At 32.6% G+C, this 25661-nt stretch overlaps 4 protein-coding genes across 4 annotated transcripts; 3 read left to right on the forward strand and 1 right to left on the reverse strand.

Moving 5' to 3' along the window:
* Positions 1 to 6819: 6819 nt before the first annotated feature.
* On the reverse strand, positions 6820 to 8723 carry LOC128396469 (mannose-1-phosphate guanyltransferase beta-like). The gene is given in 8 exon segments (XM_053357062.1): positions 6820 to 7306; positions 7369 to 7394; positions 7397 to 7729; positions 7732 to 7756; positions 7819 to 7974; positions 8039 to 8230; positions 8306 to 8386; positions 8476 to 8723. Coding segments are annotated over 8 exon segments (1074 nt in total). The 5' UTR covers positions 8605 to 8723; the 3' UTR covers positions 6820 to 7174.
* Positions 8724 to 10769: 2046 nt separating this feature from the next.
* Positions 10770 to 12263, forward strand: LOC128396470 (foot protein 1 variant 1-like). The gene is made up of 2 exons (XM_053357063.1): positions 10770 to 11323; positions 11402 to 12263. Exons 1-2 carry the CDS (start codon positions 10851 to 10853, stop codon positions 11982 to 11984), a joined length of 1056 nt encoding a protein of 351 aa, XP_053213038.1. The 5' UTR covers positions 10770 to 10850; the 3' UTR covers positions 11985 to 12263.
* A 750-nt stretch (positions 12264 to 13013) lies between these two features.
* On the forward strand, positions 13014 to 16186 carry LOC128396457 (pre-mRNA-processing factor 6-like). Its single transcript, XM_053357049.1, has one exon. It carries the CDS (start codon positions 13213 to 13215, stop codon positions 16042 to 16044), a length of 2832 nt encoding a protein of 943 aa, XP_053213024.1. The 5' UTR covers positions 13014 to 13212; the 3' UTR covers positions 16045 to 16186.
* A 939-nt stretch (positions 16187 to 17125) lies between these two features.
* LOC128396476 (NK1 transcription factor-related protein 1-like) lies at positions 17126 to 18916 on the forward strand. The gene is made up of 2 exons (XM_053357069.1): positions 17126 to 17998; positions 18144 to 18916. Exons 1-2 carry the CDS (start codon positions 17501 to 17503, stop codon positions 18489 to 18491), a joined length of 846 nt encoding a protein of 281 aa, XP_053213044.1. The 5' UTR covers positions 17126 to 17500; the 3' UTR covers positions 18492 to 18916.
* The last annotated feature ends 6745 nt before the right edge of the window (positions 18917 to 25661 follow it).

The following is a 25661-nucleotide window of genomic DNA, read 5'->3' on the forward strand; positions in this document are numbered from 1 at the left end:
AATTTTGTAGTCGATTTTCAGATGTTTCCAGATCGAAATTCAGATTCAAGGTGTCATTTTCGTGTCTTGCATTTCATTATTTACCTCAAATATTATCAACTGAATCTCTGTTCTTGATTCAAATTATCAATTTCATCACTTTCATGAGTAATTTATCTTATCTTTTATCTCTTTGGGATTTTCTCAATTCCCAATGTACTTGAAATAAAACATTCGAACACTGAATGTGATTGCCTTTCAAATGGACGCGTGTTCATTTAATGGTAGAATTTAAATGGAATCGATTTCATTTATCTTATTCGACGGTTGAAATGTTTTCATCACGTCAATTGCATCGGTTATTTTAGTTTATAATTTATTTAGTTGATCAAATTACTTTTCGGTGTTTTAATAAATTGATTTTCGATTGTCCGACATGGATTACAAATTAATGTAAGTGTCTCATTCTGATCATCATGAGGCTCGAATAAATAATCAAAGTCGATGGAAAATTTTCCCCCTGTAAGATGGAGTGATGATGGAAAAGGAAGTTGATCAATAAATGTGATTATTCAGTCTAAATACCAACGAACATGATATTATTGCCATTGAAGAATCTGAATCCTATAAGAAAAACATGATTATCAAGATGATGAAGATAAAAATGATGAGATGAGAGGATGAAAAGATGAAAAGGAGATGCTGCTTATTCACCATGTAATTCCTTTGGGTAATCTTAGTTCATTTTCTTTTCCCTTTGCTTGATCTTTTTTCTTTTATCATCTCCATCTTCATTTAATCTTCATTTCCATCCTCATGATCATCTTCATGTTCATCATCCTATCTGCGAGCACAGAAAACCAAAGCAGTGTTTTCACTGAACCGAATTGAAGTAACCTAAATTGATTCCATGGACCATGGGCTTGCATGATGAACTTTTCATCCAATTCAATCCTGTAGTAGAAGATGATGAACATGAAGATAAAACAAGAAAAAGTATCAATGAATAACTCGGTACAATTTTAGTGCTATAGGTATTCCAATCAATTGAGAGACTCATCAGCAAATAATAATAATTTCATTTCGTTTGGTTGTGTCAACATTTTCAGGTAATCAAATGTTTTTCTGTTACAACAACAAATATTTTCATAATAATTTGATTGTTCCATGATGAATGTTAACTGTCAATCAAACGACCATTTCATTTGAGTTTAACTTGTCACTACTTTGCACTCTTTTCAACCATAACAACATTATCATCATAATCATTATTAAATTTGTATTTATATCAACAGATCTGCGGCTCAAATAAGGTAACATATTGTACCAAGTATATGATATGTAAATTCAATTATGGTTTATCAATTTTATTGTCATCAAATGATAATCTTAGTCTAAACTGATTGAAAGTCAATCAATGTGAAGATAATGTTTATTGTGGTCACAGCTGAAATCCAAGCCAATGGCTCGAGCATCAGAGTCAAGTGTTTATTAAAGAGGTAAATTAATATCATCATTCAGCATTTAGTCAATTAAATTGCTTGTAACGTGATATTGTCACACTGTTATTATTATTATTATTAAGAGACAATTTAATTTGCTATATAATCAACAGATTATCAACTTTGGGCATAATCCAATCAGATTAACAACTGATATGAAACAATAAGTTAATTAACTGTTGTTATCATGTTGATCACCAATAGAAGTTGATTTTTTTTTCTTAATTCCATTCAATCAATAAACTAATAACTATTAACAATCATATCTTTTACTTATTAATTTAATTCTGGCCCAATTATCATATCTCTTTGTTGTCGCTTCTTGTCAACCTTATTTTTCCACTCATTCAACTGATCGAGTTGTTTTTTTTATATCGAACATTTCGAAATAAAACCTATAAAAGGAAACTATAGATTAACATTGATCTGAGTGAGAAGTAGAGTTGAGATGAAGAAATGAGATGAAAAAAGTAGTTGCAAAAGAGAAGAAAGAAATTCGAAAGAAAAGAAAGAGACCATCAACTTGATGCGAAATAAAGTTCGAAGAAGAAAAAAAAATCTTTTTCTTCTTCTCCTCATGATCAATTCCATAATCAACACCATCGCCATTATTTTCATTATCATCTTTTTCTTTCTCATTTTATTTGACACTTTCTGTAAGTTGCAAATAAGAATAAGGAAAATTGTGAAAATCTCATAGTAATGTAACCATAATATGCTTTTAATTTACTAATTGATGTTACAAATCATTCAGATTATCATCGTTATTGTGACTCAGTCAACGATGAAAATGATATTTATCAATGGAGACAATTTTCCATTTTTGTTCAATTGTCATTCATGAATCTTGACTTGATAAAGAAAATATTAAAATTATTATTATTATTATTATTATTTCAATTAATCTTTAATTAGTATGATTATCGATTGGATATTTATTATAATAGATTATTATTATTATTATTATTATTGTGAAAATATTACCGATTAGGCCTCAAGTCTGATAATCTAATAGTTTTTATTATCAAACAAATAACAAAGATTCAAATGAATGAAAACGGATAATGATAATCTATCATTTCTTAAGATGATTTTTTATCATCTTATCCATTTAACTAGAATCACCCTGTAAAGAAGGTTATCAGGGTGATTCTTGTTACTTTGTTAGAGTTGACAGGTAAAGTTAGACATGAAAATTGATCAATTGGTTTGCATTTATTGTCATGAAAAGATGAACAACATGATAAGTTGATAAAAAATTTTTTTTTCTTTACCATTTCTCTTCCGTAATCTTCATTAATATCATCATCATTATCTCTCTATCATCTTTCTTATTAACTTGCCTCTTTTCTGACCTGGTAACACACTGGGATTGATAAAAAATTCAGAGCTACTCTTATGCATTAGTTAATCATTATTATTATTCTGAAAGACTCATTAGCAAGTTGATGAGATGGATCAACAACATTATCATTTCCATCATGATCATCAGGGATATGGAATCTGTGATAATGAAAAAAGAGACAAAAAGAAAATTATTATCTAAAGAAAAGAAGATGTCAACCATAAAGAAAGACAAGTGAGTTAGTGAGAAGATAAAGTGGGAGGGAGATTATCAGGAAAGGTGAACTTTAATTAGAAAAATTTGATATTAAAGTTTCATTTATCTTGATTGATATTGGCTGATGACAAGAATAATGAAATGGATCAAGAGTAAATTGATTGGAACATGTTGATTGGTAATGATTTTCTTAAATGAATCTCAATCAACGAAACCTGCTGAGAGTTAAATTGTCAGCTAAATGAGAAACAATATTTATTTCTAATTGAAAAGAAATAAAAGTTTGATGAATTTAGTGTTGATGATGAAAATGATGATGAACATGAAGGAGCAAAAGTGAGAAAAGAGATTAGATTCCATCAATTCTATTGGATCATATGAAAGAAGATGAAGAGAGAAAATCATCTTGTTCTTGGTGTCTCTTCATTTCTTCTGATTCCATTGGAATCTGAAGCCAATAGCGTTGAATGTGGGCTGAGTTCTGACATGATATTTGTGCGCAAATTCAAAATTCAGTTGATAGACAAGATGAAAACAAATGAGAATTTGCCAGCAAGTTGAATGATGATTAATCAAAGAAAAGGTTAATCAACTTGATTTGAAGAGTTTCTTTTGCAATGAGATAAAATTATTGATGCATTTCAATTGAATGTATTAAACAATTGGAGCATCACAAGTGAATCAATTATAATCCATTGAGTATTTCAAGAGATGTTATTTTTTGTGACACACGTTGAGGTAAAATCCTTGAGACACTTTTCTATTGATCATAATGGAAAATCAAAGGAAAACTATGATATATAAAAAACACGATAAAAGGGAAATGGTTCATGCTCAGGTCTCGATGATGTACATTCGGCTCATCGGAAGAAATTGATGTAAAACGGAATTTCCGTCGCTTCTACATCAACTAGAGCATTTCTACACGAGTTGCATCTTCTCTCGTTCTAATGATGATGTGAAAACATTGGACCATAAAGCGACTATGAAAATCTACTTGATTCTTGTGGTTTACTGATCACAGGATTAGTCAAGCTTTCGATCCACCCGATGCCACTTTTATATCTATTAAATATGAAGAGAGGAAAAGGAAGCAGTTCCCCTTTTTTGATCCTTTCAATCTCTGTCTCTCTCTCTCTTTTAATCTCCCACTCCATCTCTATGCTTCCGGTTTATATCATTTCCTTTCTCACGGTTAATTCTGTACAATTAAATTTTTGATTAAGATGAACAAATTCAGATTCTAATGGTCAAAGTGATTTATCGAAGTCCAATGTTTTTATGTTGATTCATTTTCGACTGCTATTAATTAACTAATCATTTGGATGGAGAGTCGAGAGAAATCAGTTAATTGGATTGAATAAAACAATTAACTGTTCTCTTCCTTCGTCATGTTCATTATTATCTTCGGATATTTATCCTTTTTCATATTCGATTGTCTTCTTTCACTCATCATTCTTCCGTTTTTCTTTTCTTCTCTTTCATCTTTTGTGTAATATTTTCATCTTTCATCTTATTCATTACAAGTTTCGCCATCATTTTGACTTTCTTTTCTTTCTTTCTTTCACTATTCCCTTTATTCTGTCTTTTTCATCTTACTTTTCGTCCATTTCTCTTCTGTCAAATATCCTCACAAGGCCATTCATGCTCCAGGTCAAGGTCACCATCACTTGACAGCCCATTCAAATGTCTCTTCAATTGATAACATTTTTTCATGGATAAAATATCATCATGATCAACATCTTCTTCTGGTGAATCTTTTCCTTTCTCATCTCCATTTATTATTAATTCCATTTGATATCATTTGATAGAGAACAATAACTAAATGGTGTAAATAAATAATCTAATTACCTTAATCGTTATCTCCGTAACAATTAGAGAAGAAAAAAAATTATTGGATTAAAACTTTCGTAAGATAATGAAAATGTTGCATGTAATGTTAGATAAACAGAGAACAATTTGCAAAATTAAAAAGAAAATGAAAATTTAGAATCAGTTATTATCGATCGATCAATCAAAGTACTAATCCAACAACAATCATACCTGTAATTATCGATCACTCTATTGGTGCTAATAGTTGCAGTGAACTTAAGGTCAGAGTCAAGAAGAAGATGAAATAAACGAGGACATGAAACATGATGGTACCTATAAAATGCTTGATTAATAATGAACAAAGTTCCAATCATTTCCAAATGATGGCCACACCTCATCCGATTATAAATTCAGGTAATTCATGAATCAATTTCAATGTTTCAACTCTTTATCGTTCATTTCAACTTATTGTTACAGAAAAAAAACAAGATGAATTTATAATTCATGATATCATTGGTGGTGATGTGGTGGTTGGGATAATGATCATAATTACAGGTCATAAGGAATCGATGGAAGAGAGAGAGAGAGAGAGAGAGAGAGAGAGAGAGAGAGAGAGAGAGAGAGAGAGAGAGAGAGAGAGAGAGAAGAGGAGGAAGAAAAGTCAAATAAGAGGATAAAAAGTGACACACAGATAAATGGGAGAGCGAGAGGGAAGAAAGTTGTATAAGCGACTTGATTAGTATGATAGAGCACTAATGATGATGGTGGTGATGATAATGATGATGACATTTGCTTGATAAAATTGACCAACCCAACCCATCCTGTAAGAGAGTTGATGAAATAAATAGTATAAAAAAGGATAATTGATTGGATAAACCACATATAGAGACAGATTATGAGTGTGTTTTCATGAAAACGCCCAATAAACAACAATGTTGCCTGGAAATTAATGAAAAAAGATAATGATAGTAATCTTGTCGTAATCTTAATCATCCTGATTAAAAAGGAAAATAACAGTAGCACCAAAATAATGATTAAAAGAAAATAATTAGCAAGAGTCTCCCAGAGCGATGACACTGGAATACATTGATATCTATGTTACATGTTCTCATGCTGAGTAATTGAATAAATGGTTTCGAGGAAGGAAAAGCGAAGCAACTTGCTAATTGCTCCAACAGTTAAATAATTGTCATCAGTTGATTCTTTGAAATTCAGATGATTCCAAGATGTTTAATCCTCAATCTTAATCAATAGTCACACAAGACTGATCAAAGATGATCCTTAATCAACATGCTGTTGACAAGGCACGTTCAATGTTTCACTTGGTTAATTGTCATTCGGTGCAAGGTCAATCGTCTCTTGTACAGGATAACATGACATCGATTGAACCGTAACATTAATGACAATTGACTATTGTTTCAAAAGGGTGTACGCATATGTAGTAACATCGACAACGGAAGCGAATCCAATCATGATTCAAATTGATTGGATGAAATTTCAAATTCCAGTTTAATTAACCTAAACTCGAGTAAATTAGACAAGAGTCTCCACCTCGTGTTCGTCATTTGTATAGCTCATCATTGGAACTGAATAATGGGTTGAAAGTTTGGGTTACAAGGCGAGAAAAGATCGAAATTGGTCCGATGGCCTTTCGACAAGTGGTTCGTTGACAAAAGGGACATTCAACACAATAGAAAGTGTTACAATTAACGCATTTGATCTGCAACATTTTCGACAGTAACTCGACCTGAAACATTTCAATTGAACTGAACAATTAGAGCCTTTACTTTTCAGAAGGTTAAGTTGTTTCGTTAACCTTTACAGTTTAAAGATTTTTAATTTCTGCTTCTTATTTACCGAATCGTCAAGTCAATCGGACTGTTCAATCTCGTGGATCGTTGTACAGTCAATTCCAAATTCGTATTCAAAGTTTTCATCTCAAGAGTAAAACCAACAAAGTTCTGGTTTAAGTGAGGAAATTAATTAATAGCAATTTTATTCCCTTTTTCCAAAAGAATCATATTAAATAAAGTTGATTACAATTTAAAGTTTCGATCAGTTTTGAGTTTTTTAGATAATCAATGTCTCGATCAAGTCACTTCAAACAGTTTGATAAAACAAGCAATTCCAATTAAGTTTAGTAATTTAAATAACAATTTTATACAAGAATAGATTATATGTAACAATATTTCCCAAAAAAGTGAAAATTAAGACAAAATTTTATATATTATTGATAATTTGCAATTAAAAACGTTATATAAAGGAAATTATTATAAATAAATTGTTAGATTAATTGTAATCGAATGTCAAAATGGTTAAATCATAGAATTACATTTGGTTCTGGAACTGATTCATTGATTGACTTGTTTGGCAAAACTTTAACACCATTCAGATAAAGTTCATCTTTGACAAGAACATCCTCGCCGAGGACACAAGTATTTTCCATTCGAACCTGTAAAATTTAATATAAAATTAATAAATTTTGATGCTACCGATCAATAGTTATCATCTTACCCAGCGACCAATGGAGCATTTCCAACAATCAAACAATTGTCCAACCAGGAATGTGATTTAACAACACTGTCTCGTAAGATGGTACATCTTTTGATGCAAACTCCTTCTTCGATGACCACATTGGGTCCGATTGATACATTGGGACCAATTCGACAGTTCGGACCAATTTTAGCTGAAGGATCAATGAGCACGTTTCCATAAATACCAACTCCTTGGTGAAGCGTTGATGGATACATGTCTTTCAAAAAATCAAGATAAAGGCTCATGCCTTTCAAAAAGTCTCCAGGTTGACCAACGTCCATCCAAAAACCTTTTAAATCGAACGCAAAAAGTTGTCCATCTGAAGACATTTGAGGAAAATCTCTTTCTCGATTGAAGTTGGCTTAAGCTAAGACATCAATTAATGACAATTAGAAGAGGAAAACTTTCAATTTACTGGATTTTAAGTACCTGAATTCGATCCAAGATCGATGTGTTGAACACGTAAAGTCCTGAATTTATCTTATTCGAAACATATTCTTGAGGTTTTTCCACAAATTCTGCAATTTTTCCTTTGTTGTCATACACGACGACCCCATATTTCGAAGGCTCATTCACTTTAGTTACCTGAAAGAGAAAAGAATGAAAAGTCAGATAAAGCGAATAAAAGTCGAGTTGCTAGTTAATCTACCGCTATAGTTCCTTCCTTCCCGTGCGATTTGTGGAATAAGACCATTTCATGGAAAGGAAAATCACAAATGATATCGCTATTGAGAACAAAGAATGGCTCATTGTCTTCCGTAATTAAAGACCTTGCAAGAGCTAATGGTCCGGCAGTTCCTAATGGCTCTTCCTCGAGAGATACACTGATACGAATCCCGAGCTAAATTTTACAGAAATACAAATTAAAACAACGATCAATCAATCAATTGAAGAACATAATTAAAAATAAACTTACTCGTTTCTCTTCAGCTTTCAACTCTTTCTCAAGAAGCTCCGCTCGATAGCTAACCGCTAGAATGACATGATTAACACCAGCCTTTAATACCAAATGAATTAAACAACTTGACATCAGATAAACAAGAATCAAAGTGATAAAATTAACAATTAACAAAAATGTCAACTAACCTCGACCAAAGCTTCAATTTGATGAAGGATCATCGGTTTGTTACAAAACTCAATCAACGGTTTGGGCTTAGATAAAGTTAATGGGCGAAGACGCGTCCCATAGCCTCCAACAAGAATCAAAGCTTTCATGATGGTCAAAACTCAAAGGTCAAAAACGAAAGGAATGGTCAACAATCAATAGATAATCAAATAAAAACAAAATTAAGTCCACGTAAATAAACTGTTGTTGATTATCAACATTTCCAAGACAATATCACGTTACCATGACAACGATCGAAGCGCCAATTCGAGTGATTTGAATTTGAATAAAATTTTATCGACATTCGTGTTAATAAATCGATAACATGAATCATATTTGTCTAGTTTTTGGTTCAAAAATCTTGAAAAAAGAAATTCCAAGATTCAATTGACCAATTATCAAGAATTTTTTTTCAATAAAAGTTGAAACTTCCAGTGATTTCGTTGCTTTTCACAACTTCAATTCTGTGATTAAGAAGCAAAATAATTTCAATGATAATCCAAATACTTTCATGATACGATTCTATCAGATTTCGATAAATTTTCAGGGTCAAATGAATTCAAGTACTAAGGTATATGCAATAATCTATTTGCTATAATTAGCAGTTTGTTGTTAAATTCCAGTAACTGATAATTAGATCATCTGATGATCTTGTCAAAATGTTGAATATTATTCTCAAATTATCAGATAGATTTGACATGAATCTCTACAAATTTATGACTTTTTTGCGTTTTCCAGGAAAGATAAACTTTTGAGCAAAATTACTTAATGACCTGAGGGTTAATTGAATGGAAACATGAGCAAAAGTAGTGAAAGTTTAAAGTAAATCAGTTCTTGTGTAAAATAAATTAAAAGTAATTAAAAGCAAAAAAAAAGAGAAATAGATTTGTGATTAAAGATACGAGCTTCAAGCTGAACAATTAGATGATGATTGTTGAATCAAAGTTAATCAATTAAATTGAGATTATCTCAATAAGTGGAAAAAGTTAGTGAAAATTAATCACCAGAGGAAAAACTTGTGATGATACTTTAATTATAATCTAATAATCGTAATGATTTAAGAGCTGAAATTGAAATAGACTCGTTTCAATCTGAGAGTCAAATTATTGATAATAATCATTATGACATTGATTAGGATTCTAGATGATTAAAATCACGTGCAGTTTTCTGAGCTTGATTAACTTAATGGCGATTCGAATGACCGTCAGAATGTTGTTGATCTTTTGCTAAAACGAAAAATATTTGCATCAATCAACGATTCCAACGCCTTGATAATTAACGATGATAACAAGCCAAGGCTACTGAAGAGTTATAACTTAAATTGTCATCCAGTTTCATATGGAATCGTCAGGATGAGAGAAGATGATTCTCCTGATGATCTGAAGATGAAATAAATAAAAACAAAATTAAATTAAATTGGAATCATTGAAATCCTATGAGATTGAATATCTAGACCGGTTCATGATACCGGTTCTGATTGTTGATTAATTTAATGGCGAAAGAGAAACGAGTTTCACTTTCAATTTGTTTTCGTAATTTAAATCTTCCATTAACAATCAAGGATAAGGGATTAACTGTGGAACAGCAATCAAATGAAATAATACTCAATCACAACAATTAATTAGATCTTAATTAAATCAATGAGATTCTTTTCAATAGAATCGGATATTCATGATGATTCATTCACTTCAACTGAAACTGTTTATCGGTTAATAACAAAATAAATAATCTGTGGTTTTGAGTGGATCAAAAAACAAATTAAAATGTATCTCACGTTAATCAGATTGTAATTAAATTGCTCATCTTCTTAAAATATAATTATCACAGTGAAACTTTTTCTTTCTCAGCTTTTACCTTGAAAATGAAGAAAATATGATTCAGGTAAAAGCAGATTATCTTGTTAGTAAACCAGGTGAGAAATGAACATAGTGCACAGAGATGTTGATGATGATAAGATGATGAAGATGATGATAATGTTAATGACGATGATGATGAGCTGAAAGATGATCAAGGAGAAGATTTCTGCTGGATGAAGAAGAGTAAAAGATGACAGGGAGGAGAGAGGAGGGAAATGATTGTACCTGTGGGGAGTCAATTTAAGTTCGATGATGAAAAGAAAACCTAATCTGAATTAAGTTCATCTGGATCATGATTGGTCATCATGTGCCCCATGATAAACCCGATTCCCGATTAGAGGATTAATGGCGGAGTGAGTAAGAGTGAGCGGTCGAGTGAGAAGATGAATTTGAGTATAAAAAACCATCGGTCTTTGTGGTAGATTATCATTTATAATCAGGTTCATTTGGTCCCTTGAATTGAGCTTAAATTTAGTTTCAATTTAATTCTTATTTTAATCATGAACAGTTTCCTTTGTTTATCATTACTTTTTGCTGTCGCTTCAGCGGCCCCAAAGCCTCAACCAATTTCATGGGGCTATTCAGTTCAAGACGAAGCTTTGAAACCCGTCTCATGGTATGATGGTGGTGTTTCTTATGTTTCTCCAACCGGATATGGACCATCTTACTATTCACCATCAATCCACCATTCTGCTGAAGTTTCACCAAAGAATTGGTACCTTTACAAAGGTCTTCAACATTCAGCCCCAGTCGTTGCTCGATCAGATTCATCTGAATGGAAAGTTGACCCAACCTCATGGTCAGATGCTTCTTATGTTCCTCAGCCATGGTCAGCAGGATACTATTCAGCTGGTGCCCCAGTCGTAGCTAAAGTTGACAAGCAAGTCGTCGCCAAAAAAGTAGCAGCCCCAGTCAAGTTTGACCAAGTTCAACCCGTTGCCGATTCAACCCCAAAACTCATCTCATACTCATCGTAAGTTGATCTCGTTTTGATTTCATGAAGAACGTAAATTAATGTACCGAAAATTTATTTTGTTTAACCAATAATTAGTGAAATTTCTCACGACGTTCCCGCCAAAAAAGAAGAAGTTCCATCAGTTGTTCCCGGTACTCAAAACTTTGCTGCAGCTCCACAAGTAGCTCCAGTAAAGGTCGCTTCAGCTCCACTCCAATACTCAGCTTGGGCTGGTGAGGCCAAGCCAGTTGCTGAAATCAAACCCACTCCATGGGCTTTAGACGCTAAACCAGCATCATGGGGATCAGAAGTAAAACCCGCTTCATGGGCATCAGAAGTCAAGCCAAGTTCATGGCAATCGGAAGTTAAACCTGCAGGATGGACCTCAGAAGTTAAGCCCGCTTCATGGGCTTGGGCTGAACCTAAACCAGCTTCATGGGCTGCCTGGGCTCCAGAAGCCAAACCTGCCTCATGGTCATCATGGTCCGAACCTAAGCCTTGGTCATCATATGTTTCACCCATCCAACCTGCTTTCTATGGCGCTTCATGGGGTCAACCCGCTGTCTCAACCAATGGTCATCATGCCCTTTCAGCTCCATGGTCATCAGCTTGGTCAAACGCTCATCCAGTTTCATGGACTGAGCCAATCCAAAAGCGATCTGAACGAAAACCATTCTAATTTAATCGATTAATCAGTCTCAACAGTATTTGCCCAAAACCGACAAAAAAACAAAAAAAAATCAAAATGATTCTCAATCTTCACCTTTTTAAATTAACTCTGTAAATTGTGATTTTGACCTGGATAAGGTTTGACAATACAAAGGTCGAATCAATTGTTAACTTTTATCTTCTAACAAAAGATGATAATCCTTTTTCTCTCTCACTGTCTCAAGAAGCACAAACTTCAAACTCTTTTATAACTAAAAAGCAACAATAAAAACTAATCGATAAGATTTAATTCTCGCTTTGATTGTTGTCCAAATGAATAATCACCTGATTACCGGTTGTTCTTAGCTCTAATTTTAATGTCCAATCTCACTTGATACACACAATTTAGAACTGGATTAACAAATATGAAGCACTTGAAGTTGTGATTCAAAGCCGTAAGAAAACAATGACTAGAGATTAGCCTTAAAGCGGCTCGAGCTTTAAATCAGATTGAATTAATAGAAGAACTTTTGACAGCGAATCATTTCGTTTATCGAAATGAAAATAACACGGACCAAGTGTTACTATTGATTCTCATTGGACATAACCATTTCCTCCTAAACGTTCACGATTAGCTCTGAATTTAACGGGTGGAACCAAAGTGCTTGGAGCATCATCATTGTAGTCATGATGATCTTCCTTCATGAATTGCTTATCGGTGACAAATCTTTTCGGTGTCAATTTTAATCGCACGTCATCAGGTCTGTACACAGTGTACCAACTCCGATATCGTGGCATCACCCGCTGGTTGGTCGCCAAAAGTTTGTCAATGTAAAAGAAATACCCAAAAACGCCAACGAATGCATGACCCAAGCCAATCAAAGCGATCGGATGTCGCTGGTAACATTTCTTCACGCTCACTATTATCTTCAGATGCAAGGGAAGAGCACGAAAATTGGCAGTAGTGATCATGATGATAAACTAATCAATCTTCTAATTGGAACAATTAACAATTAGAAAATGAGAATTAATTTACTAATTGAAGAAAACCAAAACAAAGGTTAACTTTGTTTACTTTTTCTGACTATCGATCATCGCTTCATTCATTATCGATCATATCGATTCAATCGAGTCTCAGCTGGAAAATTTTGGATCTTCAATCAATGAGTGGAAACATTTTTCGAGAATTTTCCTAAAGTTACCTCTTTTTAATTGTGTTGATATTTTCTCTCAAGTTAAATAATTGATCCTAAATCAACATGTTACCAAATGTCCCTCATCCCGGAGCATTAGTGTCCAAGAAAAAGAAAGCGTTTATTGGTTTACCTGCTCCTTTAGGTTATGTTGCTGGTGTTGGTCGAGGAGCGACAGGTTTCACTACGCGATCTGATATTGGTCCTGCTCGTGATCCTTCAGATGTCCCTGATGATCGTCATCTGCACCCCAAAAAGTTCAAAAAACCAGGCACCTCATCATCGGGCAAATTTGACGAGGAGGAAGACGACGAGGAAGATTTGAATGATGCAAATTATGATGAATTTGCTGGTTATGGAGGATCTTTATTCAGTAAAGATCCTTATGATAAAGATGATGAAGAAGCTGATGCAATTTACGAATCTGTTGACAAAAGAATGGATGAAAAAAGAAAGGATTACAGAGAAGCCAAATTAAAAAAAGAACTTGAAAAGTATCGACAGGAAAGACCTAAAATTCAGCAACAATTCACAGATTTAAAACGAGACCTTGCGAGTCTCAATGAAGATGACTGGATGAAGATTCCTGAGGTTGGTGATTCCAGGAATAAGAAACAGCGTAACCCTCGACAAGAGAAATTCACCCCAGTCCCTGATTCTCTTTTAGCCCATAAAGCGAGTATTGCGAACTCCGAATCAGTTTCAATCGATCCAAAAACTGGCTTAGCCGGTGGACTTTCTTCTGGTATTTCCACTGGTCTTTCTACGCCAGGAGATTTAGATCTGAGAAAAATTGGTCAAGCTCGAAATACGCTGATGGATATTCGACTAAATCAAGTTTCGGACTCTGTGACTGGACAAACAGTTGTTGATCCAAAAGGTTATCTAACCGATTTAAACTCAATGATACCAACTAATGGCTCTGACATCAATGACATTAAAAAAGCTCGTCTTCTATTAAAGTCGGTTCGTGAGACTAACCCTAATCATCCACCGGCTTGGATTGCCTCAGCTCGTTTAGAAGAAGTCACTGGTAAGCTGCAAACAGCTCGAATGTTGATTATGAAAGGATGTGAAATGTGTCCAAAATCTGAAGATGTTTGGGTTGAAGCCGCTCGTTTACAACCTCAAGATTTGGCCAAAACAGTCATAGCTCAGGCAGCCAAACAACTACCAACATCAGTCCGTATTTGGATCAAAGCAGCTGATCTTGAAATCGAAACGAAAGCTAAAAAGAAGATCTTTCGTAGAGCTCTTGAGCATCTCCCAAATTCGGTGAGATTGTGGAAAGCGGCTGTTGAGCTCGAAGAGCCAGAAGACGCTAAAATCTTACTAAGTCGAGCAGTGGAATGTTGTCCGTCTTCAGTTGAACTTTGGCTAGCATTGGCTCGGCTTGAGCATTATGAAAATGCTAGAAAAGTTTTAAACAAAGCCCGAGAAAATGTGCCCACTGATCGACAAATTTGGATCACGGCTGCCAAATTGGAAGAAGCTTCTGGAAAAGAGTCTGCCGCTGAGTCAATAGTTGGAAAAGCTTTAAAATCATTGAAAACAAATGGAGTGGAAATTAATCGTGAGCTGTGGTTAACCGACGCTATCGATGCTGAAAAATCTGGTTCAATCAAAACATGTCAAGCGATCATCAAAAATGTTATCGGCATTGGGATTGAAGATGAAGATAAAAAACACACATGGATGGAAGATGCGGAAAATTTTGCTAATCAAGGTGCCATTGAATGTGCTCGATCCATCTACAATATAGCAATGAAAACATTCCCAATGAAGAAAAGTGTCTGGTTAAGAGCCGCTTATTTTGAGAAAAATCATGGTACCCGTGAGACTTTAGAGTCTCTTCTTTCCGAAGCCGTGAAAACTTGTCCAAGAGCTGAAATATTGTGGCTCATGTTGGCTAAGAGCAAATGGATGGCCAAAGATGTTGAAGGAGCTCGACAAACACTTTCTGATGCTTTTGCAGCCAATCCAAACTCTGAAGAAATTTGGCTGGCGGCAGTTAAATTGGAGTCTGAGCTATCAGAGTATTCAGGGGCTCGGAAACTTCTTACTAAGGCTCGAGCATCAGCTCCCTCCGCTAGAGTATTTATGAAATCAGCCAAATTGGAATGGGCTTTAAATCAGCATGAGGCTGCTATTAAATTACTCCAAGAAGCAGTTAAAGATTATCCAACATTTTCGAAACTTTGGATGATGTTGGGGCAAATAGCCCAGAGCTTATCGAAGTTCGATGAAGCTCGACAAGCTTATCAGTCGGGACTCAAGCATAACCCAACGTCGATTCCTCTTTGGTTACTTCTTTCTAGACTAGAAGAAGCCTGTGGTTCACTCATTAAGGCTCGATCAGTGATGGAAAAAGGTCGTTTGAGAAACCCAAAGAACGATCGACTCTGGTTAGAAGCAATAAGAATCGAACTTAGAGGAAGTCCAAATGGAAAAGACATCGCTATGCCCATGATGGCCAAGGCATTGCAAGAATGTCCAACGTCTGGAATACTTTGGGCTGAATCGATTTTCATGGAGAATAGACCACAAAGAAGAAGCCGAAGTCACGATGCCCTCAAAAGATGTGAACATGACCCCCACGTACTTTTGGCTTGTGCTAAATACCTTTGGTCCGAAAGAAAATTAAATAAGGCTCGAGATTGGTTCAATCAAACAATAAAAGTCGATCCAGTATTCGGCGATGCTTGGGGATATTATTTAAAATTCGAATTAGCCCATGGAAATGATGTACAACAACAAGAGGTAAAGAGTAGATGTGTCGATGCCGAGCCTCGTCATGGTGAACATTGGACTAAAATATCGAAGGACATTAAAAATTGGAAACTCAAAACCGATGAAATATTAATTTTACTTGTTCAGAGTTTACCTTTACCAACCTAATTAAGACTCATTTTACTTTAATTAAATACATTGTACTTAATCTACAAAATCAATATTCTTTTTTTTACAATTACCTATTTCCATCATATGAATTGATATATCTTAATGTAATAACAATTAATAAATTAGATGACAAACTTGATCCAATCAAAGAGCAGATCTAAAATGTACTGTCTTATCCGAGACGGAAATCTATTAGTTTGTCCAATTCAATTTTCGTATCGATTTTTGTTAATCATGATTCAATCTTTCGCGATTTGTACATTTAAGTTGAAAATGGTTAATCTATTTTCTAGTGATAATCTCAGAAAAAAGTCCAACAACTACTAGAGTAAATCTAGATAATTAGCATCTAATTTAATTGGCTGATTGTGGTAATTGGACTTTTCAATGATCTTAAACTTTTTCGACACAATCAAATTGTTCTGCAAAATCGTAATCTCGTAATGTCGTTTTCCTAGTCATCAATTGTAGACCATAAGTATTATTGTAATAAGAAAACAATAAACTTCATTCATCAAAATCTCAAGTTTTCATCTTTAAAAACAAAAACCATAATTATAATCAATTCATTTACGTTGGATTTTTTTCTGAGATTATCAACATGTTTAGGTTTAAATTGTCGGCAAAATTGAGATAATTATAAAGGACTTAAGTTTATTTAACCCAAAGCTGATTGTAATCGGTCTCAGTTAAGTGTAAAGAGATTGTCAAAAGATGAGGATACAAATTGTGGTTATCATATTCAAATTTCATCAATGGACCATGAAAATTATTCAGAAAATAACCTTTCTCATTTTGAGTAAACTGTTTCTTATTATTGTCACTAATTGCTCGTTAGTTGGTTAATTTTTATCACTTTATCATAAATCTATTTTGTAGTTAATTAATTTATGGAAATAAATGAACAAACTCGACGAGAGTAGAACTACAGGTAAAAGATAAACACCACGAAGAACAGAATATCTTTTATATAAAAGTATAGTTCTAATAGACGAGGTGGAGCTTAATGTGAATCGAACCAATGAGAATCCAATGTTTATGTGAAGATCCTTTGAATTGATGTTACATCTTGTTTCCTCCTTTTCCTGTTCACATTTTCTCCGCATCATCTTCATCTTCATCCTCATCTTTCGCCCTCATCTTCATCTTCATCTTTATCTTCATCCGCATCCTGATCACTTTCTATTCATCTCTTCAAAAGCCTCACATATCCAACAAAAGATGGTTCTTATTATAATCTAACAATTGTTTGACTTTTATTGGATTGTTAATTAATCAGTTAACCAGTTGAGTGTATTGTGATTTACATGAAAATGTTTGTGTTGCCAACAATCAATTGGAAATTAAACTGTTAACCAAGGTTTAATTGTGTTCAATGTTATAATTGGTCCACTTTAATAGTTTAATAATCATTTGATCGTCTTAATTGTGACCAATTTAAATAACTCAATCAATGACCAGCAAGGACTCGACGAGTGACCTTAAAACTGAAACATTAAGTTGTCAATCTAAATCAAATCTTCGTTTGTTTTCAAAAAGTTTCTGTATCGATGCTTTATTAGCTCGAAATGATCCGATTACCATAACGTCAACATCACCTTCAGGGGAATCAATTGGTTCACCTGAGGATGATTGTCCATTGTCACCAATTGACTGTCCACCCTCATCACCCAATTCACCGATCATCACTTCAACATCTACAACAACATCTTCATCATCTTCCTCTTCATCCGCATCATCAGCTGGTTCTAGTGGTGCGAACAATAGTAATAATAGTAAAAAGAAAAAGTCATCATCAAGTGATTCGAAAACAGGTAAACCTCGTCGAGCTCGAACTGCATTTACCTACGAACAACTTGTTGCTCTCGAGAACAAATTCAAAAGTACTCGTTATTTATCTGTGTGTGAACGTCTTAATCTTGCTGTTAATCTCCATTTATCAGAGACTCAGGTAAATAATTTTCTTATCAAATTCTAAGCGAATTGTATCAAATTTAGTTGATCACTTTCTTTAGATTTTCTATCAAGCGAAAAGTCTTTATGTAAATGTCGAAATGATAAAATTGTAACTTTCTTTGATAATCTATTCTCTCAAGGTGAAAATATGGTTCCAAAATCGTCGAACTAAATGGAAGAAACAAAATCCAGGAATGGACGCTAATAGTCCGACTGTTCCACCTTCGCCGACGGGATCTCTCTGTGTTTCTGGTCCATCATCTTCTTCCACTTCAGGATTGAGTTCAGGTGCTTCTGGTTTCATGGGATCACCTTATTCATCTGCTGCTCTTCTCTATGCATCACAATTGTCTCTTTTCAATTCATCATCAGTTGGATCAGTAGCATCTTCATCACCCACACCAACAACAACCTTACCATTTAATGCTCACCAACACTTCAATCATGCCTCAGCTCATTCATTGATTCATCACCTCATTCATTCATGATCACCTTTACTATCACAAACACACACTTATATTTATCAACCAAAACCAAAGCCTGAATGTAAAAAACTATCACCAATTTCATGGTCACATTGATACAAAAGTTAATCAAAGATCTCATATTAATAATATCATTTTCCTCTTTTACTTACAATTGCTAATTAATTCTGTCTAATTTGTTATTAACACGTTATCATATCAAGTTAATTTCGTCAATCATCTTGTTTCTGATTAGTGACCTTGTCATCTCTCCCATAAATCCATGTATGCAATGTACGGAATTATTATTATCGAATGATAATAAAACTGATCATCATTACATTTCTTCCCTTAAATTAATGAGCCAACAATCATAATTAATGGTCATTCCTGAAAAGGTGAAGATAATAAAGGAAATCTGTGAAATATTAAACATGATCATCATTTGAATATCAAACTTGCTGCTAATCAATTAAAATTAATTTAATCTACTCATTATTTTTACAGGATCGAGTGATTATCATTAAGTAAACAAAGTGATCTCTCATTGAAATAATCGCTTCGTTTATCAAGTTGATTATTAACAAGCCCACTGAGTCTAGTAATTTGAATTGAATTAATTTCTTTTTAATCTCATTACCTCGAGGTCTTTGATAGATATCAGAATATATTATAACATGATATCCCCAGAGCTCAACTTAAATTCAAATGAAACGATAAATGTCCCTGATAATGGTTATGGTTCAAGTAGTTTGCTTAGCAGAACAAGAAGAAAGAGAAAAGATTGAAAGTGAAAGAAGATGAGGAAGAAAAATTGTCTTATAATCGATGATAAAAAAAGAGAATCATTTTAACTCCGAAGTGATTGTAACTCAATCCACTCCCAAGTCAATTTGATTATGTTATATTCACGGTTCGGGTTAAGGATGAAGGAAGATGAAAGATTAAGGGAGAAGCTGAAATTTTGCTCTGAACCAATTTAATCGAGATTATAAAAGATGATGTTGATGGAACGAGATTGTCTACCTCATCATCATTATTACCATCATTGTCTCCATCATCATCATCATCATCCTCATCATCATCCTCATAATCGTGTAATCTTTTCCTTAGTCAACTTAAAACCGTAAATCAACAGCATGAAAAGAGACTGAAACCTAAAGGATTCTGAGGCCTATTTAGAAGGCATCGATCCATGAATCTTGAAAATGAACGACAACGATTATATTTCTGTGAGATAATCAATCTTATCAGTATCATTTAGATATGAGCGAGTTTTTTATATTTAATGTGACATTATTATTATTATTATTATCTAAGATCGTGAATAGGTGAGGATCCATGTTGGATAATTTTACGGTTACCTGGATACCAATTAGAGTTATGAATGAAAGAGATTGAACCATGAAAATGAGAGAATTGAGTTTCACTCTTGGAATCATGTTAATCGGTTATAACCATTATCAAAGCAATCATTTTATTAACACAATTATTATTAATATTATCATGATGGGGAACTAATTTTCTTTATCATGTCTAATTAACAATCTACTCTCATCATAATTAAATATCAATTATCAGTTGATTGTTTTCATATTGGACAAATTATCCAATGAATGTAAATAAACAAAATCCTATAACCAAGTTATCAGTTTATCCAAAGATTATAGAGCTAAATTGGTAAATTAAGATAATATTTAGATAATAATATTAATAGTTAATCAACAAATGAAACTCTCGATAAAGATAATTAGTTTGATGAGTACTCATTTATGAGAAACTTATTTATGACGATGATCGGTAATCGATATCATAATAATAATAAGCAACTTTTCATTGGGATTTTGAAAACGATCGTCATCTCGATCTCGATATCGCCATTGTGACCTTAAATTGCTGGTCAAATCTCATCTTAATTTGATAAAGAAAACTGGATTGACAGAATGTGAATGATTATAATGGATTCTGACATTTAGACTGGAAAATAAACCCTAATTTAAGGATTAGAAACTAAATAACAATCATCTTGTTGTCAACTGATAATAAAAGTAACTGTTTATTTATAAATAATTTGTATCATTATTGTGATAATAACATTTTCATTGGCCAATAAAAAGTGAAACTAAATTGTCATGTAGATTATACATTATCTCAACTAATCCGATTCTTTCTCCATCTCCTTGAATATTATTTATAATTCATCTTGTCAGGTAATCATTATGTGATTACTGAAACAAACATGAAACTGTTTTTTTTGTTCATTGTTGATTTAACTTTTATATTGGTTGATATTAATTAACTTTGATTGTGATTGATTGTATGATGATTACGATTATTCATTCATCACTTTCATCCCCTGGAATCCAAGCACATACAGTTCATTTGATAATTACTATGGTCTATTTTAATTAAACAGTAAACATGAAACTAATTATTGCAAATGAAAAAAGTATGATTATAATTAGCTTGAAACCATAATGATAATTAAAGATGATAATTAGGATGATCAAGTTTAGTTTTTTTTTTTCATTCTGTTTCAACTTTGATATCTAATCATTTGTTTAATCATCCAATTAAACACAACATTCAGATTAGTTAACTTGAAACATTATCATGATAGTTTTAAATAATTACAATGAAATTAAATGAATTTACATGAAGCGAAAGTAATCAAGTAATTTGAGCGAGACTTTAATTCATTTTTTAATTGTTGCTCAGCTAATTATATATACAATTAATTGTAATAATATTAGTTCATTCTAATTGATAATTAATTAGCAGGTTTAACTGTTTAATTATCGACTTAATGTTTCCGAACAATTTTCTCCTGTTATATTTGATTCGATATAATTTTTAACTGTTGCCCATCTAATTGATTTTTTCATCCATTAATTGTCAATATCAATGGAGACAAATATTAATAGAAACAGTTACCTTTTCAATGAAACATTGAAATCTGAATCCCATGTAAATATCTTGCTTGATTGTAACTTGTTTCTTGTCACAACTTAATGCTGATGATTGACAATCAAGGATAATAATAAGGTTTGATTGTTTGTTTTCCTTGTTTGATACTTTATTTTATTTATGATAATAACTATCATCATCATCGTAGTAACAATAATAACAATGATATAATATCGAGGACCAATAATCTTAACAGAAATGGATTCCAAGATGATAATAATAAGACGGAACTGTTATATGATTGTAACAAAATTATTGATCTTCACTTATTGTTGTGTCTACAACGTTACTATGATGATGACCATGATATTCATGGTCATCAATGATTGTCACGAATGAACTTATTGATTTAATAATTGTTAGAATGTTCTAGAAGGTGATCATGATGTACTGATCATGATCACCTTCGTTATCATTGTATCCATACATTGATACATTGTATCTTTTAATCAGTCCCACTTCCCTCTTCCCTTAGTCAACATTAAAGTCTAAGTCTTTTATAATAATTGTGGTTATTATTTAATATTAGTTAATATTGTGTTAATTAATAAGGTGAATTAAGATTATTCGATTCATTTGGCGACCCAGGCAGGATCTGCGGATCGAGTTCTCAGTGATCATTGGTTAATTGTGAAATGATTTGAATTCAATTGAACCAAAATTTATATACAAATTGGTGGAAAATATTCAATTAAAATCAATTGAAATTTGGTAAGCTTTTATTTAATTTATTTTGTGTTAATAGTAGCTACTCTGAAGCAGCTTAAAGAGCAAGCTGGAGTGGTGATATTAGTCACAATTAAATTATCTAAATTAACCAAAGGTTAACCATTATTACGTGGTTAACACAGCTTCAAAAGCAAGTTGGTCAGCTTCACATTAATCAAGTTTTGTGATTGTAATTAGATTTTAGATTTAAAATGAATTACAAAATTTAAACACAAAGTCTAAGACAAAAAAAAAGTGAATAAGTTGTAGTTAAAAAAAATGTCGATCATACAAAATGGTATTCTCACTGAGTCGAGTTTGAACATTTATCGATTAACTGGTGATAATGGTCAAGACATTTTCGATTGGTTCGAGAATTTCGAATTCGAAACTACGGCTGTTGGTTGGGATGATGAGCTTCGTTTGAAACGATTCCCAATGTTCATTGCTGGTACTATAAAATTATGGTACTTATCTTATGTTAAAAATAAAAATGTTGTTGACTATAACGTCATGAAGAAAATGCTGTTAGCTGATATTGTCAATCCGGAGTATGGACACTTATTGGAGAACAAATTATATCAAGGAAAACAAAAAGAAAATCAATCGATTTTGTCATTTATATTGGAACAGATAAAATTATGTAAAAGAGTTAATGTTCAAATGGACGAAAGAAAAATCATAAGGTTAATCATAAGAGGAATAAAACCTGAGATATTAGGTAACCACTAAAGTTTTTTCCCTTTTTTGATTGTTAATGTTTGCAGGTTGATAATTAGAAAATTAGACTTTTGTTGATTATGAAATTAAGTCTATTTTAAAGCTTAAGTTCTAAGCTTTCGAATGATACTAATTTTATCAATTTGAAAAAAATAAAAAAATTATCATTAAAAATTTAAGAATAGGCCATTTCTCTGGTTTTGGCTTCCTCATGGAGTCACTTTTTAGGCCGGAATGACCTGAAAATTTTTTTGATAAAATAAAATTATTATTTAATTATTGAACTTATTTGATTCGAAATTTGGTGAATTTTGATAATCAAATAGAGGAGAAATCGCCATTTAAAATCAAATTAACACCAATTTTCGCCAATGCTACGCAATGGTAAAATTTACCTGTTTTTATGATAAAAGGTAGAAAATGGTTCTCTATGGGGATTTAATGTTAAATCATTTTTTGTTCAGGTAATAATTTCTCCTCTATTTGATTATCAAAATTCACCAAATTTCGAATCAAATAAGTTCAATGATTAAATAATAATTTTATTTATCAAAAATTTTCAGGTCATTCGAAGCCTAAAAATGACCTGACAGTGAGCGCCAAAACCAGAGAAATGGATATTTAAACAATGATAATTTTTATTTTTTAAATTGATAAAATTAGTATCATTCGAAACTTAAGTGCTTTAAAATAGACTTAATTTCATAATCAACAAAAGTCTAATTTTCTAATTATCAATCTGCAATTAACAATCAAAAGAAACTTTAGTGGTTACCTAATATCTGTCTTCGCCCAGTTTGAGATAAACTCGGTTCATGATTTACTCCAAAGGGCACAAAGAGCTGAAATTACTCATCAACGAGCTAGTGATAGAGGTTATCAGAGCTCAGGTAACTCAATGGATGAGCTGGTGCAGGAGATAAATCAAATGGGAGCTAATATCGATAGATTAGCTTCCCGACTTAATTAATTAGTTTTATTGATAACTAGGAATTTGGTTAAACGTAGGAGATGGTACATAGTGGACTGGTTGTTGTGTCAACGGTCGCCTCCTCCTTATCCAACTCATTGCGCTATTGGTGGCAAGGGAGATGGTTTCTTAAATTACGTGGCCGATGGATCCATGGGAATTTTACATACCTTGTTCTAGTTTTAATATAATTAATTATGTGATAATCAAGTTAATGGAGATCTTATTGCAATTTCTCATTCTAACTTGGATTAATGTTTAAGAAAATGTTGAAAAAATTTGTTATTTGAATGAATTATTTGTAAATTAACATTCTTAATGTTAATGTTACCATATTATATGTTATTTATTGTTATTAATCTAATTGTATTAGCTGTTTTCTGCTTTTTAACAGTAACCTAAAGATGACTTCAGAGGAATTAAAGGATAAAAATGATAACTTCGTCAAGGTGGTAGGGATTGCCATAGACCAAATTTTGACGTTGAAGAAAACATTGAAACGACCTGCTCCTAAATCGGTCAAGGAAAAGATCGAGAGTAAAATCAAAGGTAATCAATTGCTTATGAAATATGCTTATTTTCGTTGTTCTGGAATCGAGGATGAAATCAATGGTAAATTTGAAGAACAAGTGAAAATATTGGAAAAGGCTCGTAAGTGTTTATTAGAGTTCGCTGCTTTATTTAATGTAATTAAATTTGATGTACCTGAAGATGTTTTGGTTCATAATTTTCGAACACAATCAGATTTATTGTGGTTCTAAATATGTAAAAGTTAATATAAAGTATGAATAATACGTTATGGTGTTTTTATCGCATTCGATGTGCTTGTTAAATGCAAAAATTGTGCTTATTGTTTTATTGATTATTGTTACGAAAGAGGGACCTTTCGTCTAGAGGACGAGGGTGATGTAACAAAATTATTGATCTTCACTTATTGTTGTGTCTACAACGTTACTATGATATTGATTGATATTCATGGTCATCAATGAATATCTGAATGAACTATTGATTTAATAATTGTTAGAATGTTCTAGAAGGTGATCATGATGTTTGTCATGATCACCTTCATTATCATTATCCATACATTGATACATTGTATCTTTATCAGTCCACTTCCTCCCCTGTCAACATTTAAGATAAGTCTTTTATAATAATTGTAGTAATTATTTAATAATGATTAATATTGTGTTAATTAATAAAAGGTGAATTAAGATTATTCGATTCATGATCTCTGTAAAGATGAAATAATGATAATAATGATAATAATCGGCGGAATAAAAAATAAAGGTAATCATTTAACTGGAGCAAATAATGATAATTTAAATTATCTATTGAGTGATTTGATTAAATGGACAAAAACAAAGGAATTAAATTGAATTGTAACCGTTTGTTTTGCGAGCACAAAAAATGGACATAAGGTTTGAATGGAACAGGGACTCACTGGGAGTGAAGAGTTTCTCTCTCTTTTGTCATCATCTCTCGAGGGAGAAGGAGAGATTTGGAAGCGCATTTGTGGAGGCAAGTGGGTGGTAGTAATGAACATGAGAAAAGGATCCATATGATATCCTATTCAAGTGAAAAATAGTTTCATTAGTATCATTTTTGGGTCTTTTTCAATAGTCTTCTCAAGAGACAGTCTATTTAGTCAACAATCATTGTTATTAATTGATAATCAAATCTGATATTCTGATAAACTTTATGGTAAACACAAATTAGCCATTTAATTGGTTCACCAAATGAGCCTTCACTTTATTCACTTTGTTCAATCAAGAAAAGGGTCACGATCAAATCGAAATGGAAACTAATTTTATCTATAGAAAGTTTCGAGC

Source organism: Panonychus citri, unplaced genomic scaffold (assembly GCF_014898815.1).
Source record: "Panonychus citri isolate SS breed McGregor unplaced genomic scaffold, ASM1489881v1 Contig00144, whole genome shotgun sequence".
Lineage (NCBI taxonomy): Eukaryota > Metazoa > Arthropoda > Arachnida > Trombidiformes > Tetranychidae > Panonychus > Panonychus citri.